The sequence below is a fragment of the Plasmodium fragile genome (assembly GCF_000956335.1).
Source record: "Plasmodium fragile strain nilgiri unplaced genomic scaffold supercont1.7, whole genome shotgun sequence".
NCBI lineage: Eukaryota > Apicomplexa > Aconoidasida > Haemosporida > Plasmodiidae > Plasmodium > Plasmodium fragile.
The window spans coordinates 319,725-340,707 of NW_012192587.1; the positions used below are offsets into that span (position 1 = coordinate 319,725).

General features: G+C 36.9%; 1 protein-coding gene across 1 annotated transcript; it reads left to right on the forward strand.

The window, feature by feature from the left end:
* Window positions 1-1,761: 1,761 nt before the first annotated feature.
* Window positions 1,762-19,083, forward strand: AK88_00903 (uncharacterized protein; the record flags this gene model as incomplete). Its single annotated transcript, XM_012478547.1, has 1 exon — window positions 1,762-19,083. The coding sequence occupies one exon, from the start codon at window positions 1,762-1,764 to the stop codon at window positions 19,081-19,083; it is 17,322 nt and encodes a 5,773-aa protein (XP_012333970.1).
* Window positions 19,084-20,983: the final 1,900 nt, after the last annotated feature.

Consider the following 20,983-nt stretch of genomic DNA (forward strand, 5'->3'; position numbering starts at 1 on the left):
GGGCAATTCCAGAAGGAATAGCAAGGTATATACATGACAGATGTGACGCGCGTGATGTATGCGATGTATTACATGTGTATATAACCGCCTTGTCCAATCTAGGAGCGCTGTGCGCAGCGTTTCCTTACGTTCGCAGATTTTCATGAAAAAAATGTACCAAGCGTTAGAAACAAATTATATTATTACTGATTTGTAGGACGCGCACACAGCTGTTTTTTCGACGTGCCTCACTCGGCGCACGGTTATGTATACATATATATATTTGTGTACAAATATGTGTGTATTCCCGTTTGAATTTTTTTTTTTTTCAGTGCCCCTCTCTAGCCATTATATGTAATACCATCGTAAGTGTTAGAATAACTTAAAAGCGGAGGGCGAAACGAACACACAAGGTACACGGAGAACCAGCCAAGGTGTATTGTCCCCCTTCTGGGGGATCACGCAGCACAAAAACGGAGACGCAAAGAATCCGGGGGGAACATTTCACATGCGCGGGATGTATTACTTTTTTTTTTTTTTTTTTTTTTTCCTATCCCTAGAAAATGCTATATATGTTTTCACATATATATGAATTTTTTTTTTTTTTTTTTGTGAATATGTTCACTTGGACGATTCCTATGGAGTTGGCATTAAGCTTTAATTTTTGTCGTTTTTAAAATTGTACATGTAATATTTTTTTTTTTTTTTTTTTTTCTCCTCCTTTTCTCCTTTTTGTCTGCTTGCAAGTGGATGTGTTAGTGTCCGCATTGTCAATTTTTCGTTCGTAAAAATTGAACACGTTAATTGCATTTTAAATTATTATCTACATTTTTCTTTAATAAAATCGAAAGAGAGTATTTAAAAAAAAAAAAAAAAAAAAAAAAAAAAAAGTGTGTACACTTGGCATGAATTAACGAAACTTTTGTCTTTCCTAAGACACGTGTAGGCAGTGTGTGTACGTGTTTGCAAAGTTTGTGTATGAAATATGTTTATGTAAAAGCGTCTACATGGCTGTGTTTGTACCATATGTGTCCACAGATAGGTAAAGCACGTACATACATCATGTACGCCTTGCTGTGCATGCAGAGGTACACGCATACGCATGCGCAATATTGTTTACATAATAACACCTACACAGATGCATATGTAAATATAGTTTTGTGCCTATTTTTATATTTACATATATAAGTACACGTAAGGACCATATGAAGCTTGCGCGAATAGGAACACACTGAATGTGCTATAATTTGAAAACCTGTAATTCGTTTTTTGCGAATGCACTCTAATTAGTGCAGCCTCCCATTTGGTGTAGCCTACAGACTGGGAGAAAGCGGGGCTCTTTTGTCGCGCACATGCACATGCGACCTTGTTAATGTTAAGCAGAAAAGAGAGAAAACCGCACAAAAAATAGGTACAAACTCATAAATGTTATTTTAGTGGGGAAAAAAAAAAAAAAAAAAAACAGTCCAAATGAACACTTAAAACGAAGCGCATGCAACGTTACTCGTTTCTTGCATGTAGGACAAAAAGTGTGTAGGGTAATACTTACGCGGTGGTGGTTACTCATGCGCGCGAGGGGCGGAGATAACTACGCACATGCGGTATGCTTTGGAAATCCCCTCTCGCATGATCGGAATCTGTACGCGTGAGTAGCGCCTCATCTACACGTTTTTCCCCCCCACGGGTTAGCACACACGTGTGTGCAGCCTATATTTTGACACAACACTTTTGCGCATCACACATATTGCACATGCATGCAGGCATTCCTAGAAGGCGAACAGGATGGAGCGACGAAGCGATGAGTCACAGACGTACGGGGCGCACAAATGGGTTCTGAACAAGCTGAAATTTGCTTATAAAGAAGAGTACAATGTGGACTACTTGCTAGAGAGAAACGCAGATGAACGGAAGGAAGTAGTCGACAATTTTCTGGGCAAGGAGAAAAATGATTTGCTGCTCTTCGGAGTGGAAAAAAACCAAATGATGGTAGCAAAAGAGGAAAATATAAAATTTGATAAAAAAATTGTTTATTTCTATAAGTGCCTAAATGGCGACCTGAAGGACGACAGGAGCATACTCTATGGAATTTTGTCTCCAAATATTTTAGACACCCTAAAGGTGATGCTGAACAAGGTTATTTACCCCCTCTTTTTAAATAACAAAATGATACACGCAAATATTTGCACAGACGAAGTGAAAAAGTTTCGAATGGAATTTGACACGTATGTAAAGGAGCTGGATGAATTTATTCTTATTTTAGAACATATAAAAAAGGTGAAATTGAAGATGATGCAGGACCAGCATGAAATGGTTTGCGTGGAGCCAAACGATGGGTTGGAAGCAAGCGAATCGGAAAATAAAATGCTGAAGAAAAAAAATGAAACCGCACACTTGACCAAATATTTAAACATTTTAGAAAACTTGTTCAATGATATGCAAGAAAAAATTCAAGAGTACAAAAAATCAAATGTAGACGTGGGACCATTTATCGAGATTCAGTACTGGAGGTACAAACATAGATATCTACTTTTTATTATGGAAGAACTGAGAAGCAAAGAAATTAAAAATATAATAAATAACATAAACATAAATAGTGCAAATAATGAAGAGCAAAAATATACGTACACATTTGACATACTTAACAAGTGGAGGGAATTAGAGACGAAGATTGAAAATGAGTTCAATGAGAGTAAGGACAACATTAAATACTTGGAAAGCATCGAGCAGTTTATCCTTTCCCTTTATCTATGCAACGTAGAGAATATTATTGATAATCTTCCTTCTCTTTTGAATTCTATTAAGATGATTTACCTTGTTGCTCGATTTTACAATACACCCAACAAGCTGAACAACCTGTTCATTAAGATCACCAACCAGCTTGTGATTAAATGCAAGGAGGAAATATTTTGCGCTAAAAAGAAGAAGCGGAAGAGGCGAGGCACAAATAATACACGAGGTAGGAAGGGTGGTAGAGCAGTTGGAAGCGAATATGGCGATGCCAAGTCAGATAAAAATTTGGAAAACGGGGGTCGTGATGAGGGTGATAATTACGGCCATGAAGACGATCAGAATGGGGGGCACACTGATGAACACAATAGAATGCAGGGTTCAGGGGGGAAAAAAGGGGGAAATTCAAATTTTACAAAGGACCCAGAAGATGGGAATGACCAAGAGGAAGACTACGATGGGACAGATCCAAATGAAGAAAGCGAACGGGGGTACCTGGATGATGAAAATGGAGTTTGCGCATGGGATGACCAGAGTGACGAATCTGAAGACGAACAGGATAATGAAGACATGGAAGAAAACGTGGATAACAAATTAAATGAAGCAGAAGAACAGGATTACTCAAATGAGAAGGACAGTGAAAGTAGAAAAATAGAACAACTAAAGAGGAGACAGAATCTATGGCTATTAGATCCAGATGATTTAATCGACAAATTTGAGTTATGCTTTAAATTACATGAGAAGTACAAGGAAGAATTTGAAAGTATAAAAACTTTTTTCGAAGAGAATTCTAAAAATAAATCAATTGATTTGAACACCAAAGTGATATTTTGTAAGATAGAAATATTCTGTAGGCGTCTGAAAAAGTTGGTGGATTTGTTCCTATGCATAAAACAGTTTAAGTCTCTCAGAAGGGTAAAATTTGAGAGCATACAAAATATAACTGCTTCGTTCAATAAGTACATAAAGGATTTCAAAATGAAGCACACGGAAGATATGCTAAATTACACGGATAACTACTTCGATAGGGATTTTGTAGAATTGCGCGTATATATATCTGAACTGGAGAGCGACTTGCAAGACAGCATCGTCAGCTTGTTGAACAACAGTTCCAATATTATGTTCTCCTTTTTTATCTTTTTCAAATTTAAGGAGCATTTCATAAGAGGTTATTTGATCCATTTCCTACATACAAAATATGATATACTGTTGTCGCAATTTTTAGAAATTCTAAATGGTATAAATAACGACTTGGAAAATTACAAAAGTAGCTTAAACTCTAGTAAGAGCTTAAATTATTTGAAAAATATTTTTTGGATCCTCAGCATTAACTACAAGATCAATCATATCATTCAGATTTTTCTAGATGAAAATAATTCGACACTCGTCGATAAGGATAACCTGTCTTCCTATTTCGAGTTGCCTCATTTGAATAACGACTTGTCCGCTATGAAGGGCAAGACCAATATGGATAAGAGGAGAGAAGCTCGTCCGGTCGAGGGTGATGCGGCCAATGGGGCTCTACGTATAGCGGATAACGAAAATGGGGGCAGCACCAGTGCAGACATTTTTTACAGCATAAACGAGCAAGTTACGAAGTTGTTGGAAGATCATGAAAGGAAGAAGGACGGATTAGTATCGAAAGGCACTGGTGTAGGAAATGCCAAAGGGGAAGGTAAAGACGGTGAGGAAGAAGGAAAAAAGGAGTTTTTATCGAGCGCAGAAACCATGGCGAGGACACTCGAAAAAGAGAAAACAAAAATAAAAAACGTGCTGTTCAAAAATGCCAACGGCAAGGAGGTACTAAAATTATACTTGAAAATCTCAAAGTTCATCGAAGAGTACAAAATTAAGCTATTTAAACATTGGCTGAGCTTTATAAAAAGTGTGAACAGCCTAAACGTTACCGTATTTGTGAAGCACCCGAAGACGAAAAATGTGATAGTAAATTTTGACAACAGAATAAAGAGAATAATAAGAGAGGCCAAAATTTTTCTGTCTTTCAATTTCGAAATCCCAGAGGAAGTAAAAAATATGATTTCGCAGGAATCCAAAATATACAGCTTTTACTACAAACTTCATAACATACTCATATTGATAAAGAAAATGAAAAATAACAAAAAAAAAGACATCGAGTTTACATTAAAGCGCTTTTTTATTTACATTGACCAACTGTTGCTCCCTTTTCTAGTCAAATACACATGGAGTAATTATGCACTAGAAGATTCTATAACGAACTTGCACAAAGAGTTAACAGAATTTGAAGATGCAATTAACTCTTTGTACGATATTATTGACGACCATATTAACTATAACACTAAGATAATCTATCGAATCCTGAAACATAAGAATGAAAAACTCGGTATCAACAAGCACAAGAAAAAATTCCACAATAAAATTATGCTCTGCAATTCCATATCCAAGAAAATACAAATCGCCATTTTCGACCTCCTCAGCAATATACAATATGTTTATGAAAATAAGCTGAAGACTGAAATTACAAAGGAAGAAATTTTGAACACGAGAAAATTTTACTATGATATATTTTTGGGTGTGCTGAAGAAAATTTACCTAAAAAATATCAAGAGCCTTATTAATACATGGTCTAATTTGGAAGAGGATAGAACAAAACAGAAGAACCAAGTTGCGAAGATAAATGAAATTGAAATTTTGCTCCTCGTTCACGAAAATGACATTGTGATTAACCCTTCCATTAGTAGCATAAAGGAGAATATCAAAAAGATCATAAACGTTTCAATTAACAATTTGATTTATATAGACAACTGGATAAGTGGGGATGATTTAGTAAAGCAGTTTTTCCTTAACGATCTGGGGGGAACCCAGAAATGTGGTGGTGCCTCTACGGGGAAGGAGCAGGACAGTGGGGCAATGGGGAAGTCTTCTGCAAAAAAAGGCCACAATGAAGAGGGTCCAGGGTGCAAACAGAAGAGCACATTTGAGGAGCTCCTGGACTATTCCTACTTTAATAGGAAGAATGCAAAGGAGTCCTTCAAACATGTCGCAGAGGAGCTTAATATGGAAAAAGAAAACTGCGTGCGCAACTTGAAACACGATTTCGATTTTTATGAGAAAATCAGGGAAGACAAGAACATAGAAAAGGAGCTGGTCAAGCTAAATGAAAAGCTGGGCGTGTTCCAGGGCATCGTCGACGAGTTCATCAGCAAGTTTGACAAGTACAAATATATAATTCGCGATTTCGAGTCGGAGAAACTGAAGGACGCTTCGAGGGAGGCATCAAAGGGGGCCGTAAAGGATACGCATAACGAGGACAAGCATCCCAACATTGTGCCAGGTGGAGAAAACTTTACCAACTTGCAGATAGCGGGAGAGGACAAAGAGAGCAATGCGCTGTATTTCAGCGCAAAAAATGGGGAAAACGAAGTAGATCCTACAAATGCGAACACAAAGGGAGAAGAACACATCAACAATGAACATGACACGAAAGAGGAGAGCCCCACCAGCGGATCCGACACGGAAAGGGAAGAAGAAGACGAAATAAAAATATACCAAGAAGAAGAAAAGATAAAAAAATTCATAAACATAAAAAAGGAAATCAACAATATAGACAGCTACTACTCACTTAACATTTTCAAGTTCAACTTGGAGAGCTTCAAAATGTACCTGATAAATATAATTGAAAATGAAGCTCTACAGTGTGCAAATAAAGTCATACAACCGGTTAAGAGAAAAAGCGACATGCTCATAAAAAAAATGAGTGAATATAAGACAAAGCTTAAAAAAAACATTGTAGATGTAGATTCCCTGTACTACGTCATCAATGTTATAAAAAAAATACACGTCTTCGAGTCAACCATAGATATTGCGCTAAATCCTATAAACCAAATGATAGACGTGCTGGAATTTTACATGAACAATTTTTTGAAGAAACATGTAGAATCGATGAGGAATTCTGGTCATTACGATGAAGAAGAAAATTATCCACAGAAATTTATTAGCAATCTTGATAAGAGGAAATCCTCGAGCGAGATGTACGAAATGGACGAGTCTTATAATAGGAACCTCCTACAAACATTTAACAAACTAAACGTGATGAAAAAGAAATTTATCTCCTTGTACAAATCTGAGGTGGAGAAAAAAAATGTAATTTTGAACAAGTTTAACGAGCTCATATGTTTCACAAGAAATGTAGAAGAAGAAATACAAGAGAAAAAAAGCATCATGAAAAATGAGTTAATGAATAACATTTATAACTTTAAGGAAGACATAAAAATGTTTCGACAGAATTTCCTAAAAATGAATTTCAAAAGTGAACACATAAAGCCGCTGAATGCATTCGAACTGTTAAAGAGATACAAGGAAGAAATCTCCATGCTAAAAAAAAAGTACAATAGCTACTATAAGGGAGAGTCCATATTCGGTTTAAAGCACCAAGAGCATGATGATCTTTTTTTGAGCACAACGGAGATAAATAATTTTTACTCACTGTACGATTTGTACGTGCAACTGAAGGAGAAGCTGAACGAGTGGAAAAACTTAAAGTGGAATGAGGGAATTGTAAAAATGAAGGAGTTGAAAAATGATATTCTGTCTTTCGAGAAGAAGTGCTCTCAGCTCCCCAAGAATTTAAAGATGATCGTTATTTACAAGAACTTGGTGAAGGAAATTTTTTACTTTAAAGAGATCACACCCATTGTGGAGGAGCTGGAGAAGAAGACCATTTTGAAACGCCACTGGGTGGAGATTGTCGGTGTGCTGAAAGAGAAGAAGAAGGAGAGCACGGCGAAGGAGAAGAAGGGGAAGAAGATCAGCTGCGATGATAAGGGGGCAGTGTCTGGGGCGGAAGACGCGGCTGTTACGGCTATTGTGGAGGGTGTCGATGGGGAAAGTGTGCAAGCCGCTGAAGGTGCTGACCAATCCCCCCCGAAGGAGAAAAGCCTTGAAGGTGGCATGCTCATCGAAAGCGCCTGCGTCGACGAGGAGGAATACATAGACAATTTAAATAAGCTGGACTTGGATAACATGGACTTTTTCATCAAAGATATAATAAATAACAATTTGCTACAAAAGAAGGATGATATTCTGGACATATGCGACAGCGCGGAGAAGGAGGCCAGCATTGAGGAAAAGATCAACGAGCAGTATAAAATATGGAACGAAACATGTTTCCAATTTAGCAAATGGAAGAATAGGGACTATGCGTGCATTCTTGTAGGAAGCAAAGTGACAGAAATACAAGAGAGTTTAGAAGAAAGTCAAATTTTACTAAACAATATAAATTCGACAAAGTATAGCAAACCATTTAAGAGTAAACTGCTATTGTTATTGAATAAATTATCTGACTGTAGTGATATTGTGGAGCGATGGATAAAAGTGCAGATGCTGTGGTGCTCCATGGAGAGCGTTTTTACCAGTGGGGACATAGCAAGACAAATGCCAATCGAGTCTAAGAGGTTTCATCAAATTGACAAAGACTGGATTAACATAATCAACATTGCGAACGAATCCTCCATCGTTATAGAATGTTGCCAAAGCAGTATGCTAAAGGAATTGTTGCCGAATATGCAGAAGGGTTTGGAGAGCTGTCAGAAGTCTTTAGAATCGTACTTGGAAGGGAAGAGGAGCAAATTTCCCCGTTTTTACTTTGTGTCCAATCTGGTGTTACTAAAAATACTATCTCAAGGATCTGACATTAACATAATTCAATCCGAGTTAATAAAACTGTTTGATGCTATAAACTACCTTACTATAAAGACCATACAGAACAAGAAAAGAATCATTTGTATAAATAATAAAGAAAAGGATGATATTGAAACGGTGCAGTTGGTCAACCATGTAACGATAGATGGGAATATAGAAAATTGGTTAATATTGCTCGAAAAGGAAATGCAAAAGGCGGTGAAAAAGGAGTGCAAGCTAGGGGTAGCCAGTTCAGCGCAGCTATTCAAGACAGTGAATTTAAAAGAATTCTGTGACAAAAACATTGCTCAGGTTGCTCTCATATGCTTACAAGTCATGTGGACAAATGATATAGAAAAATGTATCCATAAGTATCATTCGGAGAAAAATATATTAAAAGTAACCAACAAGAAAATCAATTATATAATGTCAGAGTTGGTTAACATATGTCTTTCCGATTTGGGAACCAAACTGAACAGAACTAAATATGAAACGCTGGTTACTATACATGTTCACCAGAGAGATTTGTTCAACGAAATTTCAACAAAGATAAAGGAATATAAAATAAAAACATGCACCGATTTTGACTGGCTAAAACAGACGAGGATTTATTACAAAGTGGAGAAAAATGTTATTTTGATTAGCATTTCGGATGTCGATTTTGTATACTCTTATGAATATCTAGGTATTAAGGAAAGGCTGTGTATAACTCCGCTAACGGATAGGTGCTATTTGACTTGCGCGCAGGCACTAGGACTATGCTATGGTGGTGCTCCAGCAGGACCTGCTGGAACCGGGAAAACAGAAACGGTCAAGGATTTGGGAAGAACGTTAGGGATCTACGTCATTGTGACAAACTGCTCTAATCAGCATAAGTATAAAGATATGGCAAAAATATTTAAAGGGTTGTGTAGAAGTGGTTTATGGGGATGCTTCGACGAATTTAACAGAATTAATTTGGACGTTTTGTCTGTGGTGGCTATGCAGATCGAGTCCATCGTAACGGCGAAGAAGCAGTCCTTAAAATCTTTTCTCTTTCCAGGTGACTCCAAAGCGATTAATTTGAATCCATCCTCCGCTTATTTTATCACTATGAATCCAGGGTATGCTGGAAGACAATTGTTGCCAGAGAATTTAAAAATATTTTTTCGGTTCATTTCGATGATGGTACCAGATAGGCAAATTATTATAAAGGTAAAGTTAGCATCTGTGGGGTATTTAGATATAGACAATTTGAGCAACAAATTTAAGTCTCTGTACGGTTTGTGTGAAGAGCAGCTGTCGAAGCAGAAGCACTACGATTTTGGGTTGAGGAATATATTATCTGTCCTGCGTACCGCTGGAGATACGAAAAGAGCTGCAGGGGCGAATGAAAACGATGAAGAAATGCTTTTAATGAGAACCTTAAGGGATATGAATTTGTCCAAGTTAATTTACGACGACGTGTTGTTATTTTTGTCTCTACTGAATGATGTTTTTCCAAAATTTCACAACATCACAAAGAAGAGTTACCAATTGATTGAAGAAAATGTGCACCAAATTATTAATAAAAAAAAGCTGTGCGCAAAGAGTAAGTGGATTTTGAAAATATTACAGCTCTACGAAACTTCGCTAGTTCGTCATGGGTTCATGTTAGTAGGAAATACCCTCACAGGAAAGACAGAAATATTAAACATATTGACTTCTGCACTAAGTAATATAGGAAATGTGACAAAAATTATTACACTAAACCCTAAGGCTATAACGTCTGAGCATATGTACGGGGTGAAGGATAATTTGAGTGAAGAATGGACTCCAGGTATTTTCGCAAATATATGGGAAAAATATAACAACAATAATTTGAAGTACAATACTTGGATTGTGTGTGATGGACCCGTGGACGCTATTTGGATCGAAAACTTAAACACAGTTTTGGATGACAATAAGATATTAACTTTAGCTAATAATGATAGAATTCCTATGACTGACAATACTAAGATAGCCTTCGAGGTGGAAAATTTGAATAATGCTTCTCCCGCCACTGTTAGTAGGGCTGGTATTGTCTACATATCGGACAGCGATTTGGGTTATAAGCCATTCATTTATAGCTGGTTGCAAAAATTGAAGGATGTGCATACCTATGGAGCTACTTTATTCCCCATTTTTAACAAACTGTTTATTTTTTATTTGGACAAAATTCAAGTTTTAAATTTCGTCAAGGAGAACTGCAAATTTGTGATGGAAGTCACCGACTCGATTTTAATTTCTCAGACCATCAATTTGTTGAATACGCAGCTGATTCAATATGTGAATGCCATTAATAACTTTATGTACAATGAGGAAGATTTGAACAAGATATTTTTTTGCGACTCCAATGAGAAGAAATTGCTACACCATAGTGATAAGTTTGAGAAGAAGCACCATGTGGAGGGATCCGATGGGGCGACTGCTCTCCATGAGAAGACTGACAGTAATGTTGTGTTGTCCTCTTCCGCTATGAAAGGAAAAAAAGGCAAGGAAGCGGAGATGCTGAAAGGAAAGGAAATGGTATCTATGACTAGCGATAAGAGTAAAATTGGTACAAAAATTGGCGACGCAAGGGGAGGAAGCGCATCTAAGGAGAACTCCAAGGGGCAGCTCGTAAATGTTGGAGGTGCTAAGCAGGACTTGCCTGGAAAGGACAAGAAAGGAGGGGAAGATGGCGGAAATGGCGACGAATTAAGCAAAAATGGTCTATCCATCACTACCGCAGTGTTGGCTGTAGGAGGAGCAAAGGACGCGAACGAGGAGGAAGAGGAAGAAGAAGATGATGACAAGATGGACACCGTGAACAATTTCAGCTTAACATCTGGAACCAAATACGAACAGGTCAAAGCAGAAGAGTGCGAACAAATAATGCTGTACGCCGTATTGTGGGGATTGTGTGGTTTGCTGGAACACAGAGACAGACTAAAGGTGCACAACTTTTTAGTAAAAAACGTGCCATTTGTTAAAGTTCTTTTAAAGGAAGGAGATAATTCGAACCATGGAAGGAAAAACGTGGATTCCAAAATGGGAGGTGGCGAAAAAGTCCCTCCAGGAAACGACAAGAATGATGCAGAGGACGAATTCGAAAAAGAAACATGCCTTATTTATGACTACTACTTTGACATGAAGCTAAGGAAGTTGACCAAGTGGAATGTAGCCCCTTTTAAAATGCCAAAGAATATGAACTCCATTTCATCAATATTGATACCAACCATAGAAACGAGCAAAGTAGAACATATAATAAAATTAATTTCTAATATACCTATTAAGTGCCACAATTTCCATACGTACAAAAGCACACTGCTGTTGGGCTCTACCGGTTCTGCAAAGACATCCATAGCATTGTTGTATACATCTAAGCAGGACAAGAACACCAAGAGGTTCAATTTTTCAAGTGTGACGACTCCGGAGAAATTTCAACTCTTTATCGAATCAGAACTGGAAAGGAAAAGTGGAAAGACGTATGGGCCAATCGGAAATACAAAATCTATTATCTTCATAGACGATATGTCTATGCCTAAGATTAATGAATGGGGAGATCAAAGCACCTTGGAGCTGTTGAGACAGCTAATCGAATTTCAGGGATTTTACTTTTTAGATAAAGATAAAAGGGGAAACTTTAAAAAAATAATTGACTTAGAGTACATAGGGTGCATTAACCACCCAGGGTGTGGAAACAACGACATTCCAAAAAGGCTAAAGTCGAAATGGTTCAACGTAAATATACCTCCTTACAATTTGAATTCGATAAACACAATTTATGGCACTGTGTTGAGAACCAAATTTAATAAGAAGAAGAGCTTCTCCGACGACATTGTAGATAATATAGACAAAATAATTTTGTGCACCATTAACTTGTTTAGCAGATTGAAAAAGCATCTTTTGCCAGTTCCTTCTCGTTTTCATTATTTATATACAACGAGAGATTTGGCCAAAATATTTTACTCCATGTTACTATGCCCTTTTGAAACTATAGATAACAACTTGCACAATTTCTTATGCTTGTGGAAGCACGAGTGTGAGAGGGTCCTAATTGATAAGCTTTCTCGAATGGAAGATAAAAACTTCTCTCTAGATCAACTGAAGCAAGTGTTTAAGATGTACTACCCATCTCACAAGGAAGTAGCGGAGAAGAGCATATACTTTAGCTATTTCTACGTGTCAGAAAAGGAGCAGACTGAGTACATGATCGAAAATGACCTTATTGAAACTGTGGACCAGACGAAAAAGGTCAAAGGAGACAGTCCGATTGGAGGTGCAAATGGCTCGAATGGTAGCGCCACAGGGGTTGCTTCAAAAGGGAGAGTAAGCAACAGCCCATCTAGGTTCTTAAATAAGGAAAATATAAACGATGGACAGAGTAACAACTTAAACATGATTGACACGAATAGGATACAAAGGGGAAGTCCCTCCGCATCTGCCAGGAATAATCCTAATGTAGAAATGGTAAAAGCGGAAAACGACGCAGAAGAAAATCTCAACAACTTTTCCTTCTCTTGGATGAAAAAAGACTACAAAATTGTTGCAGACTTTGAAAGGCTAAGATATATTGCATACGAATATATGAAGGAGTACAATATGAACAATGTGAAAAAGCTAGATTTAGTATTCTTTGATGACTCGCTAAAACATTTGCTTATCATTAACCGAGTTATGGAAACACCCATGGGGTCTAGCATGCTGGTAGGTGTCGGTGGGTCTGGCAAAAGGTCACTAACCAAACTTAGCGTTTTTATCAGCGAACAAGTGCTTTTTCAGTTAAATATAACCAAGACGTATACGAAAAATTTATTTTTTGAGGACCTAAAAAGTTTGTATATATCTGCGGGACAAATGAACAAGAAGACAACGTTTCTGTTAAGCGATAGCGATATAGAGAAGAACGACTTCATACTGGAGCATGTGAATTCGATTCTGTCCACTGGGCTGGTATATGGACTGTTTATTAAGGATGAGAAGGAGGCCATATGCGCTGAAATGAAGGAGTCTTATTTGAAAGAAATGAACAAACTGAACCAGTGGTCCAAAATGAGAGGTGCGGGAGGAAAGACAAAAAATAAAAAGAATGACTACAATATGGATGACATGGATATGGAAGAGGACTCCAAAGATTCACAGTTTAGAAGTGACACATCCTCGAGGAGCAGTGACGACAACGACAGCGATTATATGAGCAATGAGAAAGACACTAGGAAGAAAAAAGACGAAAAAGTAATAAACGATTTTAACGTATCGTCAAATGTCATTTTTGATTATTTGTTAGACAATTTTAGAAACAATCTTCATATCTTTTTGTGCTTCTCTCCTATCCACAAAGAGTTTGCTTTACGGTACCAACAATTTCCATGCATATACAATTGTGTCACCATAAACTGGTTTTTAAAATGGCCCCTAGAAGCCCTTGTAAATGTGTCAACAGCATACCTTAACAATTTCAACATCGACATTGAGGAGAAACTCAGAGATGACTTTTTCAACCTATTTGCTATTGTCCATAAGAAAGTATCAGATACGTGTGAAACATACAAAGAGAGAATGAGGAGAAATACATACGTGACGCCCAAATCCTATTTATCCTTCATAGATTTGTATAAACAAATGTACGTAAAAAAGTATGAAGAAATTCAAATTTTGAAAGAAAGTGTAGATATAGGGTTAAAAAAACTGAACGAGGCAGCCATGGATGTTCAGAAAATGAGAGAAAGTCTGACAAATGAGGAAGAAAAATTAAAAGAGTCAGATGAGCAAACCAATGTGCTTTTAGAAAAGGTAAAGAAGGAATCTCTGAAGGCAGAAAAACAAAGCATCGAAGTGTCCAAATTTAGAGATAAGTGCATAAAGGAAAAGGACATTATTTTGAAGGAACAAGAGGAGGCAGATAAGGATCTAAAAGCAGCATTGCCATATTTGCATGAAGCGGAGGAAGCCATCAAAAGTATCACTGCCAAGGATATAACCGAATTGAAGAGTATGAAAACGCCATCGGATATCATTCGCATCGTTTTTGATGGGGTGTTGATATTACTGCAGGGGAAGTTAAAGGAACCCAAAATTAGTGTAAAGTATGTAAATAAACAACATGTAGAGTTTATCCAAGATTCTTTTGACGAATATGCCAAGCCTTTAATGGCTGACATTCGTTTCTTAAATCTTTTGTTTGATTTTTCTAAAAATGAAAAGGATAATATTAATGAAGAAACTATTGAGTTGTTAAAACCGTACATTGAGTCTTCTTTTTTCAAGACACAAATTGCAAAGAAGGCTTCCGTGGCTGCAGAGGGACTGTGCAAATGGGTTGGAGCCATGGCTATGTATAACCAAGCATCCAAAATTGTAAAACCGAAGATGAGTTACTTGAAGATACAAACAGGGAGACTGGAAGATGCTCTGAAACAGCTAGCAGCAGCGGAAGACTCGCTGCTAAAAGCGCAACTATTTGTTGACAATCTGAAATTAGATATTGAAAATATGTTTAAGAAAAAAAAAACTCTAGAAGAAACAGCTTTGAAAACGAAACAAAGAATTGAACAAGCCAACAAATTAATTAACGGCTTGGGTAGCGAAAAGGCAAGATGGACAGAAGATTCTAACAACTTTTCCAACATCAAAAAGAAAATCGTTGGAGATGTATTTATCTGCGCTTCCTTCATTTCGTACTGCGGTATGTTCAACACAGAGTTCAGAAATTATTTGATGAATGAAGTTTTCTATCACTACACGAAAAATATAAAAAACATCCCCGTGTCGGACAACATCGATGTGATAAAATATGTGCTGTCCTCAGATGACACCAAAATTTGCGACTGGAGTGTTCAGAAATTACCTAATGATAGACTTAGCATTGAGAATGCGCTGATTAGCGAAAACAGCAACAAGTACGTCCTTCTAATCGATCCTCAGTGCCAAGCCAGCAACTGGATAAAGAATAAGGAATTTCAAAACGATTTATCCAATCATAGATGTATTACTACATTTAACAGTAGCAAGTTTAAGGACAATTTGGAATTCTGTCTTAGTGAGGGAAAAACATTACTTATAGAAAATGTTGAAGAGTATATCGATCCTATATTGGACTCTGTCCTGGAGAAGCAAATCATTAAAAAGGGAAAAAAAAATTACATACTAATAGAAAACAACTTAATAAATTTTGACGAGAACTTTAACCTATTCATGACTACCAATTTGCCCAACCCTAATTATAGCCCAGAAATTTATGCCAAATGTTGTGTTATTGATTTTACCGTTACGGTTAAGGGGTTGGAAGATCAGTTGTTGGGTAGGGTTTTAACTGAAGAACAAAAACATTTGGAAGTGTCGTTAAAAAATATTATGATAGAACTTAAGGATAACACGAAATCGTTGCAGGACCTTGATAAGCAGCTGTTGTACAAGCTGAACACAAGTAGCTCCAATCTGATAGAAGACGAGGAATTAATAGAAGTTTTGAACAACACCAAGTTGCTATCCAAAGAGCTAGAAACGAAATTAAAGGATAGTAATGAGAAGAAGAAAGAAATTAATGAGAAGAGAGAGCAATATAGGAGTGTGGCATTGAGGGGAAGTATCCTATACTTCTGCATCGTCGACATTACCAATGTGAATTATATATATAACACATCATTGCATCAATTTCTGGAGCAGTTTGACTTATCTATAAAGAGAGCGGAGAAGGGACAGCACATTAAGAAAAGAGTTGAATCCATCCTGTCTACTCTAACCAATCTGATAATTTGTTACATGGAAAGGTGTCTATTTGATCAGCATAAAATTATCTTTAAATTGTTAATATCTTTGAAGATTCTCCTTTACGATAATGTCATTAGTAATAAGGACATTAGCTTTTTCCTAAATCCCCTTTCGCATTACAGTCCTTCGAATGATATTAGTAGCGAACTTCTAAGTAATAATTTGCTGGGAGAAAATGCGGATGCGGCGAAGGGGAAAAAGAAGGAGAACGCCGCCAGTGGTGTCATGGACGGAACCTCGGATGTTTATCTGAGCTCAAGCGATAAGGGAAGAGGAATCGATAATGATAAAAGTGACAAAAGCGCAAGTGGAAACAGTGGTGCGGTAAATGGTACTACTGCAGGGGATTGTAACATTGGTAGTGGAAACAGCGCAGGTATTCCTAGCACAGACAAGTGCGCGAATAAGAACAAAATGGAGGCTTCAAGAAAGGGGGGAAAGAACAAAATAAGTTCCACCAAGTGGTTATTAAAGAATGAAAAATTATATAAAAATATTATTTCTCTATCGAACCACTCCTTTGGTAATGACAAAAACAATCGCTTCTTTTATGATATCGTGAATGTAGTGCAGCTGAACGAAAACATATGGAAGAATTATTATGATGTGCTAGATATAGAAAATAAAAATATTCCATACTATAACGAAAGGTTAGATGTGAATAGCAAAATAAGCTCATTTATTAAGCTCTGCCTTATTCGTTGCCTGAGGGAAGACAGGACCATTCTGTGTGCAAATAAATTTGTGGACGAAGTGCTAAACAGAAATAGTGACACCATAAAACATGAGACTCTAGAAAATATATTTGCTGAATCCAGTAATAGGAAGCCCTTTTTATTTTTGTTATCCTTGGCTAGCGATCCCACGAACATGATAGACGATTTCGCAAAGAAGTTTAAGAAATATCCTACGGACAAAATTTCCATGGGAGAAGGACAAGAAATAATTGCAAAGGAAAAGTTAAAAAATGCACTCATCAGTGGAAACTGGCTAATTTTACAAAACTGCCATTTAAATAAAAATTTCATCATCGAAGTTTATAATATGCTAAAAAAGTTGAACGATATTGAGGAAGACTTCCGATTATTTCTAACATCCGAGCCAGATGATGAATTTCCTATTTGCATCCTGCACGGAAGTATTAAAATATCTACATCGCTGAGTAGTGGTATAAAAAATAACATGAGGAAAATATATAAGGATATTGTAAAGGAAGATATATTGGAAAAAATAGACGATGAAAAGTATAGGAAAATTATATATTCCTTATCGTACCTTCACTGCGTTTTATGCGAAAGAAAGAAGTTTGGGCCAATGGGATGGTGTGTCCCGTACGAATTTAGCATCACAGATTTGTTTGCTTCTTTTCTGTTTATTGAAAAGCATCTCTATTCTACTCTGCTAGTGAACCGACCCATAGACTGGGAATCTATTCATTACATGTTGGCAGAAGTGCAATACGGAGGGAAGGTAACAGATGACTTGGACAGGGAATTACTCCTAACCTACGTGCAACATTATTTTAATGAAGACTTGTTCAAAATGAAAAATGAAACAGGTCTGGAAAATTTTTACAATATGCCCAAATTTTACGAAATTACAAACTTCCAGCATTTTATCGAGAAACTGCCGAATATTGATACCCCCTCTGTTCTAGACCTTCACAACAACGCAGAAATAACGTACCGTGTGAATGAGTCAAGGCAGGTTTTAAATTCCATTTTGGAAATTCAGCCGAGGGATGTGGATCAAGGGGAGGAGAAGAGCATGGAAACGGTGGTGAAGGAAATCGCCGAGGGTATCTTGCTAATCTTACCAGCGGAAATAAACTTGGAAGAAATAAAAAAAATTATTTACAGAAAGAACAAAAATCAGCAGTTAACCATTCAGACAAACCAACCGATAAATGCAACAACCAATTTGAATGCAACTACTAAAAATTTTTCAAATTTGGAGAGCAGCTTTTATAAAGGGAAAAACAAGGAAAATTCAGATATGAACGAAAATATGCTACAAAGAAGTGCAATAGGAAACAACCCTCTGAGTCATACAGCTAATGCTACTAAATATGCAGCTTCAGCGTCTGACAATACAAACAAGAATGCCCTTTGGATATCGAAAGAGAATGATGTGTACGATAGTGTGGGAGTGTCCTACTGGGAAAGTAACAATGAAGGGGAAAAAAATGTGCAATATAATTTTTCGCCATTACAAGTTTTCTTCTTACAAGAAATTGAAAGAATTAAAAAAGTCATCGATTTGGTTAAAACAAATTTAAACGACATTATCAGTGCAATCGATGGCTCCAAAATAATGACAGCTGATTTACAAAATGATACGAAATATATTTACTCCCAGTCGGTACCAAAGAAGTGGATCTATGATGCTAGTGAAACAGAAATTTCATGGGTATGTCACAACCTAAATCAGTGGTTAAATATTCTGAATTTAAGATATGAGCAAATTATGAATTATATTCATAATGGGAAGCTGAAGTCTTATTGGCTACCTGGGTTTTTTAACCCTCAAGGGTTCCTAACCAGTATGAAACAAGAGATTACTCGTTTAAATAAGAAGGACCAAATTTCTCTGGACGAAGTGGTGCTATATGCTGATATTAAAAATCACGATATTGAGAAGATTAAGGAAGTCCCTGAGCACGGATTTCACATTCATGGTTTATTCATTGAAGGGTCCAAGTGGAACTGGCAAGAGGGAAAACTGGAGGAGAGTTCCCCTAAGGTGCTATGCGAGAACATGCCCGTTATTCATATCACCGTCGTGTCCAACAAGGACAAGAAGGTGAAGTTTATCGAAAACAACAAACATATGTTTTATAACTGCCCCGTGTACAAGTACAATGTGCGCACGGACAAGTACTTTATTTTCCGAATCCACTTGAAGACGGACGTGGACCCATCTATATGGAAGTTGCGCGGTACGTCTCTGGTCTGTTCGAAGGATTAGGGAGTGTAGGCTGAATTATAGCGGTGGAAATGCGTCCGCGGAGAAGTGCCAGCAGACATGTTCTACAATTTGCGCGTTCTCGTGTCCGCGCATGCCCCTAATGCATACTTTCACGCGCATACACACGTGTGGTAACTTTTTTGCGTTTCCCTGGATGGCCTTTCTTAAGAGTGGGGGGAAAAAATACCCCCTGAAGAGGCTTTCCATTTTTTATCCTTGTCCGGAGGGCCATACGTACCATTTTTCTGCTTGCGTCTGATGTGGCTTTACCCGAATGCATGTAATTTTGCCCCCCCTTTTTTTGTTCAACTCTCGTTCCTTTATAGCGCTTCGTTTGAGCCCACTTTTAGCTGTTTTTTTTTTTTTTTTTTTTTTCTTTATTTCACTCATTTTTATGCGTACCACGAATTCGTTTTTTTTTTTTAAAAATTGGGAAGTGTTAAATGACGAGGAAGCGATGAACTTTCGCACTTTTTTCCTTGTCTAACATTTGTCCAAAAAGGAAATTTTAAGCAATATAAAACTTGTAAGATGGAAATATCCTTTTTTTTTTTTTTTTTTTTTGACGCCCTATAGCATATTCTTCCAAATAAAAATGTTCACTTTTTTGTGTACATAAATGAGTCCTTTTTGAACATTTGAAAAAAAAAAAAAAAAAAAAAAAAAAAGTGGTCAGTCTCAAGAGACAGTATTAGTTCGCTTTAAAAGGATATGAAAGGTCATTTTTAATTTAATTAAATTTAATTCAAATATTTTCTGCGAATCTTTGCAGCGGTTTGGCGCCTTATTCGCGTAAAGCTCATAAAATCATGTTATGCCCTTATTTTTTTTGCTTTAATCATTCGATAGATATGCTCAGCGCGCTGTATTGAAAAAGCGTTTATATGTATATTATTACACACACACCTGTGCATACACTACACCATCATGCAAATTTATCACACAAATTTATATCTATGTTTAGCCATTCCAACGCTGCAATAGCTTTTAAGTGTACGTAACAGTTTTACCCCGTTTGTTATGCCATGGTGTTCATTTGGTGACCCTTTGCCTTATATATAACAAGTTGAAGGGGCCGACAGCGTTCGAAATAGCCTAATTTGTTTGCGACGTTTCGTTGCTAACTTGTTTTTTGCGCAAACTGTACACATGTACATGCATATATATATACATATATGAGCACACTTTTTTTCAAGTCAACGGGAAGTTATACTGAAATTTGTTTCCAATGTGCAATTGTTTTTTCGTTAAGATGCAAAATATGCGCCTTCACGTTTGACACCCCCTTTTTTTGTGAATGCGCTTTTTTGATTAAGCTGTTGTTGTTTGGTACCTCTGATTCGACCGTCGTGGAGTGCGTCAAAAATTATCGCGCGTCCGTCTTTCTGCGTTTTATACGACGTTATGCCAGAGCAAGTTTCATTTTTGTGGATTTGCTTGTTCCTTTTAAAAAGTTACTTTTCTTTGTGATTGTCTTAAACATGTATTCATTCGTTTGAATTCGCATGTACTTTTACTCGTTATGTATCCTATCCTTTGCCAAAGTTGCCTCTTTTTTTTTTTTCATCGACAGAGAAAAACACCATTCGAATGCGCAAAATGGTATGTAGTTTTATTCCGATTTTACATTTTTTTTTTAATTATTTTATGCGAACACAGTTTGGGTATTCGTAATTTGTAAGAATATCTTTTCCGTCCCTCACGAAAAAGAGATATTAAAGGGGTGATTGTCCACACATAATAATTACAATAGGAGTGTAGATGCTAAGGTAATTTTCCCTTTTTTGTGCGATTGCTTTCCTTGGATTTCTTTTTTTTTTCTTTAAATTATTTTACTTTAAGGGGCTTATTGTTGTGATTTTATTTTCACGCAAACGTGGTTTTTTTTTTTTTTTTTTTT